Source organism: Lathyrus oleraceus, chromosome 3 (genome assembly GCF_024323335.1).
Source record: "Lathyrus oleraceus cultivar Zhongwan6 chromosome 3, CAAS_Psat_ZW6_1.0, whole genome shotgun sequence".
Classification (NCBI taxonomy): Eukaryota; Viridiplantae; Streptophyta; class Magnoliopsida; order Fabales; family Fabaceae; genus Lathyrus; species Lathyrus oleraceus.
The window spans coordinates 113,126,226-113,138,983 of NC_066581.1; the positions used below are offsets into that span (position 1 = coordinate 113,126,226).

General features: G+C 34.4%; 1 protein-coding gene across 1 annotated transcript; it reads right to left on the reverse strand.

The window, feature by feature from the left end:
• Positions 1–11,075: 11,075 nt before the first annotated feature.
• Positions 11,076–12,420, reverse strand: LOC127125685 (uncharacterized). The gene has a single exon (XM_051054481.1). It carries the CDS (start codon positions 12,120–12,122, stop codon positions 11,226–11,228), a length of 897 nt encoding a protein of 298 aa, XP_050910438.1. The 5' UTR covers positions 12,123–12,420; the 3' UTR covers positions 11,076–11,225.
• Positions 12,421–12,758: the final 338 nt, after the last annotated feature.

Here is a 12,758-nt window from a genome sequence, read left to right on the forward strand (position 1 = left end):
AACTTAAATTTTTTGAAAATTTCACCGGTGAATAAAGTGTTACTTATCTGGTGTCTATACAAAAATTCTTGATCAATCTTGTGCATGTGATGATTATCATAATTCTTATTACCTTAATATGATTGTCTGAATAAAAAGGGAGGAAAATTAGAGATGAGACTTAAGTACAAAGCATAGTTAGAGAGGTATCCAAAAGGAAAGCTTAGATTTGGTATGTTCTCACAAAAACTATTCGCGTTATATGAATACTGGAAGAACTAATCCTTAACCTATTTGAACAAAAGTACCACGTATGAGTACCTATATACTTTATATTTCATGAGATTTTTTATTTATGATGTGCTCGGTCTAAAAACCGATTATGCAAGCTTTGTTGCTTGAGGTAAAGCAACTGTCTAAGTTTGGGGGAGTTTGATAAGTGGTTTTTGCACATTCTTTTACCGTTAATTTCATATAATCTTTTCACTTTTTTTTATCAATTTGTTTCCATTTTCCGCATTTTATGTTTTGGTTGTGTTTCTTTATTGTTTTCATGTTTAAATAAATATTCAAGAAGGATTTCGGCAAAAACTATGAAGAATCGCGAAGAATCGGAAAGTATAACCCAAGGAATGGTGGTTTGCTACACCTATCCGTAGTGCGTGCTATAGGTCGTAGCAGAGCTGCAGATGGAACCCCGGTTTCAGAGGAAAAAGTCATAGAAACAGTGGTCTACTACGGCCACTCGTAGCACCCACTACGAACAGTAGCATACAAAGTTCCCATCCAGCTTTACCAAGCCAGAACCAGTGGCCTACTACGGCCACCCGTAGCACCTGCTACGGGCCATAGCAGGCAGGCGTGTAATTTTTGGAAATTTTCCTTTTTCGGACAGATTTGAAAATTAGTGGTGATTTTGATATTTTGAGACCTAATTTTATTGTTCAATTAAATATCAAATATTAGGGGAATATGCAAAAAGGGATACCTTTTTCTATTTAAGCTAGTTTTCTATCACATTTGGGGGGACTTCTTCTTGGACGGAAAAAATACAAAGAGAAATATTGGAGAACATATAAGCTTTGGTGAAAGGCGGATTTTCATGAACGAAAGTGATTGAAGATTAAATTTCAACTTAGTACCTGTAATGTCTAAACTTTTATTTTTTTTCATTGAATATTATGAGTAGCTAAACCCCCCAATGCTAGGGGTTGTCCCTGATTTGGATCTGTAATGACTATGATTCTCTATTTGCAATAATAATGTGTTTTTCATAATTAAATTATTCTCTTGATGTTTGTAATTCTTTCTCTTTCGGAAAAATTGAGATTGAGGTGTGATTAACAACTACACTGGACTGCCGTTGGTAATGTTTCATGAGAATATACTATGATAGATATTCCTAGGACTAGGGTTACCTTATAGTAACCAGATAATTCTTGATATAATAATGCTTAATTTCATCAGTAATTATCGATGGACATAGTAGTTAGGGATGAATGATTAAAGGTTTTCTCACTGAGGATTTAGGAGAAAACAACTTTAACAACTGGTGTTGATTATGTAAAATATGTTATTGCAATGATGATTCATAGTTGTTATAAGAAAGAACCATACACTCTCCCTAGCATGATGCTCATATCTGTCAAAACCGTTTAAATCATCTCTTTATTTTATTCGCAATTATTTTTATAAATTCCCAAAACAAATCCCAACTTTAGTTTTTATTTGATTGAACGATGATTAGAACTCAGTATTGATACACATTCCTTGAGATCGACATTCGGGGAAGTCTCCTCATTATTACTAAAGAGGCTAAAATAGTACACTTGTTATTTTGTCGATCATGGTCACAAGCTCAAAGTGCTCAAAACGGATGGTGGAGGCGAATATGTCTCAAAAGAATTCAAGATGTTTTGTGATCAAGAAAGGATAATACATGAGGTTGTACCACCTTATACACTGAATCAAAACAATGTTGCCGAAAGAAATAATCAATTGATCATGAACATCGTAAAAAACATGTTGAAGAGGAAGAACTTGCCGAAAGATTTATGGGGAGAAGAGGTGTCCACAACTGCTTATTTATTGAATAGGTTTCCAACAAAAAAGCTTGAGAAGATAACACTGGAGGAAGCATGGTGTAGTTTTAAATTGAATCTGAATCACTTGAGAGTTTTCGGTTTCGTAGCACATCAACATGTTTTAGACAAACATAGAAAGAAGCTGGATGATAAGGGAAAATTGATGATACTTGTATGGTATCACTCTACTGGTGGTTACAAGTTGTATGATGTAACAAACATAAGGATTGTGATCAGCCGAGACGTCAGTTTTTATGAAATAAAGGAGCTACAACAACTTGTAACTAGTTATGAGAAAGTTGTAACCGGTTACAGCAATGAAAAATCAGTTTCTACAGAGCTAGAAAGTGCATAAACAACCCCCATCGAAGCCCGAGTTGAAGAGAATGTAAGAATATCAACAAGGAAAAGAGATTTGCCTCAAAAGACTCCAAGATTGTGAGCTAAGCCAAGATAACAAAGTCAATAATGATGGTGATTTCGTCCATTTTTCACTTATGACCGAATTTAAACTCTTTAAAATGGAATAGGCCTTGAGTGATCTAAAATGGATTTTTGCTATGAAGAATGAACTGAAATTGAGTGAGAAAAACAAGACATGGGAGTTGGATGATCTACCGGAAGGAAAGAATCCAATTGGTGGAAGATGGGTGTTCAAAGTGAAGGAAAATCCCAAGGGTGAAATAATCAAGTATAAGGCTCGATTAGTTGCAAAGAGATTCTTGCAAAGAGAAGACATATACTTTGAAGAGGTATTCACACCGGTTGCTAGAATTGAAACTATTAGGCTAGTTGTTGATATTGTGAATAACAACAATTAGTCCATCTACCAAACGGATGTTAAATTTACGTTCTTGAATGGTCTTCTTAAAGAAGAAGTTTATGTAGAACGACCCTTGGTTTTGTTGTGAGAAACCAAGAGTCAAAGTTCCACAAGTTTAAGAAAGCGTTGTACGGTTTGAAACAAGCTCCAAGAGCTTGGAACAAAAGGGTACATCGATTCTTAAAGAAGTTTGGCTTTAAGAAGTGTGTATCAAAGCATGGTGTGTGTGTGTGTGAAAGATGATACAAATGAAGGGGTGATAATCCTTTGTCGATATGTTGATGATTTGTTGATTATAGGCAGCGAAGGAGAGTGTATTTCTAAGATAAAAAAATGAGCTTAAGAAAGAGTTTGAGATAACCGACATTAGCCTCATGACATACTTCCTTGGTATTAAGCTCAACAAGTTCAAAAATGACTGTTCATGCACCAAATAAGGTATGTGTAACGCCCCATACTACTTTTAGGATTACTGACTAACCCCCACAAACCAACACGGGTCTTTTTAACATATTTTATCCTTACTCACACGTTTTTCGAGAAACTTCCTAGAAGGTCACCCACCCAAATACTAATTCAAGTCAAGCACGCTTAACTATGAAGTTCTTATTTGTTAGGCTACCGAAAAGAAGACACATCTTGTTGGTATAGGTAATACCAATCAATCCTTATAAGCCTTCCTTCAACCATGTAGTCACATACCTACATAACCTTATGGTCCTCTCATTCCGATGTGAATTCGGGAGACCACTCCTCGCCCTCTTCAGTCTAGGGTGTTACGACCACTCTCCACCCTCTTCGGCCTCTAGTGTTACAATATGCACTTGAGATTTTGAAGAAGTTTGAAATGAAGGTTACAGTTGTCAAATAATGAGGATAGGCAAGTGCCATATCTCGAAAAAAATACGCACACAAAACAGAGTCGCCACCAATGATACTTATCCTAAGACAGGGAAAGGAATCACTGAGTAAACCTAGAAAAGGATGAATCTAATGGTCTCACAACCAAGATATGGGTAAGGGAGTAGATTACGCAATGGGAAAGTATTAGCACCCCTCACGTCTGTAGTACTCTACAGAATCCACTCTTGTTGTTCTAATCAAAAGGGTGTGTTTATTCCAAAACTTACAAACTAAAAGGGAGTGCATACAAAAAGATTGAGTTATAAACAAAAAGAATTTTTTTATTATTGTGCTCACTTAGGCATTGCAACCCAATGCCTATGTATTTCGAAAGAATCAGGGCACCATAGTTCTTCTCAAAAACTTTAGTGTGTTGGTGTTTTTTATGGTTAACAGCCCTTATTGAAAATTTTCATAAGAAAAGCCAAGCGGCAAAAGGAAATCTGATTGGTTGAATATTTTATGGAGAGAGTACATCAAATGATCCTCCCAAGGCAGGAGGTATCTGAGTACTTCTCTCTTATTGTTGAAAAATTCAAGTAGCATTAACATGTTTTTGGATTTTGATTAAGAAAAGGGTTTTTGTTTTAGAATGAATTCAAAATAGAAAGGAAAATCTAAGGGGATTCTAAAGATAAAACATATTGTTAGAATGCAATAGTGGTCCTAAAGTTAGGATAAAAGGGGAACATCTACCTAAATTAGCATGCAAAGATTTACGTAGGGTTAAGGATCAAGGGGTCTACCTAATGTTGTCATGCTTGGTTCACAAACATAAAGTCTACTTTAGTTCAATCTTAACCAATAATGAACCAAAGAAATCCTATAGGGAACATGTTATCCACACAAGGAAAAGAGATAAAAGAAGAAGACGAATACATATCGAGTCATGGTGAAATTAGAAATAAATCCATATCAAGTCATGGAAGAACAAATAGAAGATAAACAATTCATATCAAGTCATGAAAGAATAAGTGAAGCAATAGTAATCCATATCAGGTCATGGAAGAACAAATAGAAGATAAACAATTCATATCAAGTCATGAAAGAATAAATGAAGCAATAACAATCCATATCAAGTCATGGAAGAGATAAAGTGGTCCATATCAAGTCATGGAAAAAAGATAAAGTGAGAGCAATAACAAAGTAATCCATATTAAGTCATGGAATAAAAATTGAAACAATCCATATTAAGTCATGGAAGGGAGGAAAGTTCTTGAAATTACCCAATCAAATTAGTCATGAAAAAGGGAAATAAAGCTCAAACAAGTTATGAATACAACTAAAGCAAATGACAAGTTATCAAGTCAAAGTGGGCAGCAACATCACATCCAAATAATCATAATGACATGTTGTCTAACTCCTAAAGGTCGTGCATATATGGTTTAAACATCAAAGTACACAATCATCATGTAAAGTTGTAAAGTGAAATGAATACAAGTGTGTGGACAATTAGACATGGTAAAGTATATAGTGAATGAATGAGATCAAAAGAAAAGACATGGGTTCAATTCACATAAGAAACTCACGACATCACAAAGGCATCATACCCAAGCACACTCAAAGATAAAGACAAGTAAAAAATCCAAATCAAACCCTAGTCATGCTCCTAAAGGCAAATGCAATTCAAGAAAGTATAGATGAAGTGAGATTATGGGAGAAAAGGTATTCAACCATATAATTCAGAAGTAGATGATATATCAAACTCAACATACAATTCACTCAATCATCATGAATGAATCACAAAAACTATGTTCAAAGATAGGTCAAAAGATAGGCAAACACTCACACAAGTTGAAAGAAGCTTAAACAAAAAGTAGACACACAATGAAGCATACACATGACATAAAGGGATTTATGACTTGTGCAATAATTTAAATCAATATGAGGTTCAATATTAACAAAGGAAGTCATTCAAACTTCACACACACATTAAAGTCAAGTAACTTGACAAACAAGTAAAGATATCATCCTAGAAAAAGAATCCTTTATCAAAATGCAATGGGATAAGAAAGGGTCGAGAGGGGGATGGGAAAATATAAAAGTCCTCTTTAAAGCATTAAATACAACCTACAAACTTCAAGAGGTATCAACAAACAAATAAACTCAAAGTTCATGTACAACTAGCAAGTCAAAAGGTGAACATCATCCAAGCAAGGGGTCCTTTGTCCAACCAAAATAAAAGGGAAATGTAAAATGAAATTGAGACATTAATAAATGAAATTAGAAGAACATAATACTACATAAATATGGATCCCAAGCTCTTAATAGCTTCACCATCCACTAAACTTAAAACTAAGTCAAGAAGAGAAGAACGTAGCTCCTAATGATTCATCATGATGAAGTAGCAATGGAATACCATTCAAAGAATCATAAGAGAAAAGCATAGGGATACCAAGACCAAGTAAACCCAAAGTGTAAATAAGATGAAATAAATTCCATTGGAATCATAGTACTCAAATTGGAATGCACAAGACAAAATCCAACTATGGTCTCAAAAGCAAGCAAGAAGTATTCAAGACAAGCAAGCAAATAAACATCAAATGAAGATGCCCAAAATGGTTCACACAGGTGAATTTAGGACTCTTAAATAATGATGATGAGGTAAATAGATAATGGGAAAGATATCCATAATGATTGCACAAGTGCATTCCAAAATAGTCAACTAGATGCAGAATGTATCACAAAGAAACAAGCATGCTTGGATAATTAAAAAAAAGGTTAAGAACATAGAAGAATTATGAAAACTTATGCATAGCATGGTGAGGTCATAAACTTCAAGTGTCTCAAATATATACTCAAAATCATATGTGAAATAGGCCAAATAAATCCATCATTCAAACAATGCACCACTGATTAATCATACCAAACTATCTTTAAAAATAAGTTCAAAAACTATCCAAAATTAATAATCGAAACATCAAATGAAAACCCAAATGACCTATATTCATGTGTCTACATGTGTACAAAATATTGAATAAAAATTCAAATGGGAGAATTAAAAATCAAACCCTAACAAATAAAACTAAGTTAGTTAGACATAATTAAATACAAAAATCAAAATAATTATTGAAATAAATCAAAAATCAAAAATAAAAATAAGGAAAATTAAATAAGCCAAATATTAATCATGAATTAATTGGGAATTTTTGGATAAAAGGAGGTATTTTAAATAAAAACAAAAGAAACAATTATCAAATAATAAAAGAAAATGGCACGGGGGTGCATACAAGTAAAACAGACCAAAGGCAATCAGTTGATAAGAGAATGGGCCCAAGAAGGGGGGTGGGGAAAATAAAAAAACACGCGGCCCAGTCCATACAATTAATCAGGGCATAAAAAAAGAAAATAGAATGGCAATGTCACATTTCATGTGGTAAACTTGATATCAATCGGTCACTCCCTCACTTAAGCGCTTAAAGACAAAACATCACCATGGCCAATCAGAACACGTCACCCACTCGTCTTCAACCTCAACTCATGCATACACGTGGGACAGAAACCCTAAACCCGATTCTAACATATCAACTTCTTCCTCACACAACTTCCTCATGGCTCCATCAAATCAAATAAAGTTTGAATCAAAAATGAAGTTCACACATAGTAGAACAACATAACATACTTAGTTTTCAAAAATGGACAAAGTAATATGGAGATAAATGAACATGAACATGCAGGTTCAAACATAATCACACATTAATCAACCAAAATTGTACATGAAAGTTTGAGCCTAGCTCCGTGATCCACTTCAAGAGTGGATCTTCCAGATGCAAATGAATGAACCTAAGCATGGTGAATGGCTAGCATGAGGAAGAATGGAATAGGGAAGTTTACCTAGTGGAGGATGTCTACTGCCTCTTGAGCTTGCTTAAGCTTTAGAAATCCTTCCAACAAATCTTGGTAATCTTCTAATGGAAGTGATGAAGTAAAACAAATGGTGAGAGAAAGCTTCTAAATGAGAAAATGTCTGCATGCTTCAAAAAAATACAGATTCGGGTTCTCTCTCTTCAATGGCCTCTCTCAGCAAAATTAGGTCATGCACCTCTTATATATGGTGTATGTGATTAGATGTGATGCTTGCCAATGTGAAAGAAATGTTGGAGGGGATGATTGGAAGTTTGTGCAAAAATTGAGAAATGGTGTGCAAGGTTGCGTTTTGGATGTCAATCATGTGTATTTTGTATCGCTTTGGAGGCTGAAAGAAAGTAGAAAAGGGACAGAATACGTGTGACTTGGGAGAGAGTGGAGAGAGATTTCCTCATTTGGCCCAATTGGTGCATGGTGTGCGTGCATGAGAAATGTATATTGTTTGGTCATAAAAGGCAAAGGAAGGAGGTGTAGTGTGCGTGTGAAGTGGCCATGCTGCAATCAAAGGGAAAAATAATGCACAAAATCAATATGTCTTATGATGTTTGGAAATAAGAATGAAACATGTTAAAACCAACATAACTTCATAGTTTCTTGGCCAAATGGAATAATAGGGCTTTTTGGAAAGAGGGAAAGGAGAAGAACAAGTTTCATGTTGGAGGAAAATTGAAACAAAGCCTTGAAATCCCTTAAAAATGACCACAAACACAACTGCTTGAAACTGCATACCAATATGCAAATTATAGGTCACTCGATAATCTTGAGGTCCCAACTTGACATGTCAATAACTTTCTCATTAAGCTACTAAATGAGAAAATTCTTGAAGCAAAAATGGAGAGAGGACTGTGATCTACAATTCTCATGTTGAGGTCAAACCAAAATGAAACTTGTATCTAAGTCAAAAATGGGCATGAAGAGGGTTGCTTGAAATGATCAAACACTTCAAAAAAATTTACTAAGTATAAAACCAAATCACCAACTTAAGGTAATGCCTTTAGAGGATGATATCTTGAGTTGTGGCTAACCAAATGAGGTGTTCTTGGAACCATTGGAGAGAGGAAACTTGTCACTACAATTTTCATGTTGAAAATATCGTGAAATGGAGCCTCTAACATTCCTTAAAAATGCCATGAATATGCTTGGAAATCCTGACTTGAAACACTTAGAAATTTTCTAAGTGTTGGATAATTGATGAATTTGAAATACCAAACTTCCAACGACCATAACTTGAGCCATGATGCTCCAAATGCTTCAAACATGGTATCCCCTAAAACTTGGAGAAATGAGAACAATTTTAATGTTAAGGCAAATTTGATTTGGAGTCTTGATCATAGCGAACATTAACACCAAACTTGCCAAAAATAGCAAATTTCTAAAACCATAATTTCCAATTTAGGTAACTTTTCATAATTCTTGATTTTTGATGAATCTCTTGACTTTTCTTGATCAAATTTCAACCATAGACCATATTTGACTTGTGGAACCCAATTTTGGCCAAAAAACCAAGAGTTAACTTTTTAATTTGCTCAGTTGACTTTCCCCAAATTGAATCAAACTATTGATCATATGAGCAATTGAACTTCTTCTGAATAGAATTGATGGCCAATATTCTAAACATAGACACTTAGGGACACATAGAATACCATGGAATCAAGTCTTTCTCAAATAGTCAGAAATAAACCAATCTTATCACAAACCCTAATTTCAGTCCCAAAAGACAAGAGATGAGTGCACATCCTGAAAACCTTGATTCCCCTAGGGAAAAATAAAGAAACTTGAGATAAAAAGATATCTTGTATAGAGACAAGATGAAGATGGATCAAAAATTGAGTCCATGGATATACCACACATTGAGGTAATCAACATTCCTAGCTCAGGGACCAAAAGATAGGATAATGTGATCAACTTCCATTCTTTAGCAATTCTCAATCAACTGATGAAGTAACAGGCCATTTGAGATGTCTTAGGGAATAAGAAACCCCTTGTAGCTTGAGGAATCATGAAGTTGAGGATATCCCACCCTCCTTGTACTGATTGACACTTCTCTTCCTTCTAAAGCTTGAAGAAGGTCATAAGGGAGGTGCCTTGATCCCAAAACCATAGAACCAATGATATGCACGAATGTATATGATGATAAAACATAAGACAATTAGTGTTGAAAGAAAAGGGGAAATTTTGGGGTACAACAGCAAGACGTTAATCAAACTCAGCATAGAAGGCTAATTGGATCCTTGCCGATTCCAATTGTCGCGGAGATAAAGATGATAAATACCTGGATACATCTTTATGTTCGGTGAAACAACAATCTCATGGTTTTCGAAGAAGCAACCAGTAGTAGTACTCTCTTCTTGTGAGGCCGAATATATTTTCGCTCGTTGTGTGCGTACCAAATTGTGTGGTTAATTAATTTGTTGAATGAGTTGGGCAACGAAGAGGGTGATGTTCTAACGCTCATGGTTGATAACGTTTCCGCTATAAATCTTGCTAAGAATCCAATTGCACATGGGAGGACCAAGCACATTGAGATGAAATTTCACTACTTGAGGGAACTTGTTAGTGAAGGAAGGTTGAGATTGAGAGATTGTAGAAGTGAAGATCAAGTGGTCGGTTTTCTAACCAAAGGAGTAACAATTGAAGTGTTCAAGATATTGAAGAAGAACATGGGTATGGAAGACTTCGAGCGCTTGATTTAGGTAGTGTGTTGTGAAAATTCACTAATTCAAGTGTTGTAACCAGTTGATGTGGGGACGTAACCGATTATAGGGTGTAGTATTTTTTACTATTATTGATGGTAAACCGGATACACATTCGCAGTAACCGATTATCACTATTGTGTTTTTAAGTTGTTAAAACAGCTACAACCGGTTACAGGAAAGGTATCTCAATCAATGTTAATGCAAATTCCCACCCTCAACTATACTCTCTTTAATTTTCTCTCTCATTCTCTCCCTCTCCACACTTAATCAATCCATTTTCACTAACCTTATGATTTCAAGTTCTAACGATTAGTAAATATCATCATAAATATATTTGCCATTTTGAACTTCACGCTTCTATTGCACTTCACGATTATATTGGGCCCCTTCCACTCTAAATCGAGATTTAGGACTAAGACCAAATAGGAACACTTATGTTCCTATTTTTCTCCTTAAAAACCAATTTTTTTTTACAAATAATGTACTAAAAACTCCTAAAACTAAACCACATGTAACAACTTTGTCTAAAAATAACAACTATTTAACATGTTATCAATAACACTATACAAGCACAACAATGTGGCAAAGGAGGATAATGATAGCAAATAAAGGTGGAGAGAAATAAAATGAATCTACAAAACCATTAAAATTGTAAACACCTAGCTTCAAATAAAACTGTTTTTGTATAATTAAAAAAAATATTAATTTACATAAGAGTACAAGTAATCACAACAATTACCTTAAAATTAGCACCCCATTCTTTCATAACAGACATTAAATGACAAATCAAAAACATATGTTATGTTATCATGTGACATATGTTATCAGTTTTTCTTCAAAAAAACCAGTTAAATCAACACCAAAACATAAAAATTAATCAGGTTTCTTACATCCACATATCAACAAAGAGAATCCAATTCTATCTTGTTCCTTTTCTTTCTGCAAATTCTTCTCTTCCAACCATAATCTACTATCCAAACCACTTCTTGTCCTAAACATAAAAACACAAGAAACAGAATCATTACTATGATGATTGAAAATCCAATCATGCAAATCCCACATCATATCAACAACTAAACCATCCACGAAAATCGTTTGATTCCCGCGAAAATTCCACTTCAATCTCTTCACTTGAAACACCATCTTCTTATCCATAAACAAACACAATGAATGACTCTTTGATCCATCTTCAACACCGCACTTTATCAATATCTCGTGTAAAATCCCCGTTTCAGAAAACTTCGCCTTTGTTGCATAAACACTTGTACCAGAAAATCTTTCACTTCTTGAAACCATTGAAATTCTCGTTCCATGTGTTTTCTTCTCTTGCAATGATGATTCTTCTTCTTTGTCTCCGAGTAAAAGACCCAATTCAGAGTTCACAAACACGACGACGTAAAATCCTTCAACCGGTTCAGGCCCTTCATTATATTTAGCAGTGGAAAGATCCCATATGAGTTTAACTTCAAAGGTTTGAAACTGAAACGTTTCAGCTCCTCTGTTTTTTGAGATAACATTAACAAAATCAGAATCAGAATTGATGTTTATGATGAACCCTTGACGAATGAGTTTCTTGGTCCATGTTACTGTGATGAGAAGTTCCTGTTTTTGAATCGAGAGTTTGTAGATACAAGTAACTGAGTTTTGGGTTGAAGGGTTGTTATTGAGTTTTGGAACAAGATAAGAATGATTTGGATTTGAAGGTCTTGAACAATATAAATCAGAAACTTTAATGGCATGTTCATTGTAACAAGATGTTATTCCTCTCATGGTTAATACTAGTTTCTATGTCGTTGAGAGAAAAAAACCGACATGAAAAGGGATGAAGACAATTTTTGTGGTACGTGTGAGAGACGAATAATTAGAGGAAAAGCTTGAGTCGCAGGTTATTCTTGTGTGTTTGCATATGGTTGAAGTAAGAATAGGGTGAGAGAGAGAGAGAGGAGAGAGAGGAAATTAAATGAAGGTGGCAAAAGACAAAGGAAGTTCTCTTTTTGTGTGTGAAAAAATTGTCCTTTCTGTTTTGTAGCTTAAGTGTAGAGACAATAAGAGGAACATTGTAAAGACAAAATATAATGTAGGAAAATGAAACCCATGAGACTTGGTTTTGCATTCAATGATCATATTATTATATTTTTAATTTTAATTTTTTTATAAAGAACTTTTTTTTACTAATTACTATTATAAGACCTTATATAAGAGGTGCTTTATTGAATTATTTAGGTTTTATTAAAATAGGTTAAATAACATTTATGTGTAAATATAAAGATCAATCATCCGAGATATTTGGATGACATGATAAGAAACAGAAGTCATGAATTCTAACTCAATCTATCTCTGCAATATATTTTAAAGATATAAGTTTTGAATTCGAATTTAGGATTAATTGTTACCTAACAATATTAG

Excerpts from the sequence above, each read along its gene's own strand:
- LOC127125685 (XM_051054481.1), bottom strand. The coding sequence starts at position 12,122 with ATGAGAGGAATAACATCTTGTTACAATGAACATGCCATTAAAGTTTCT.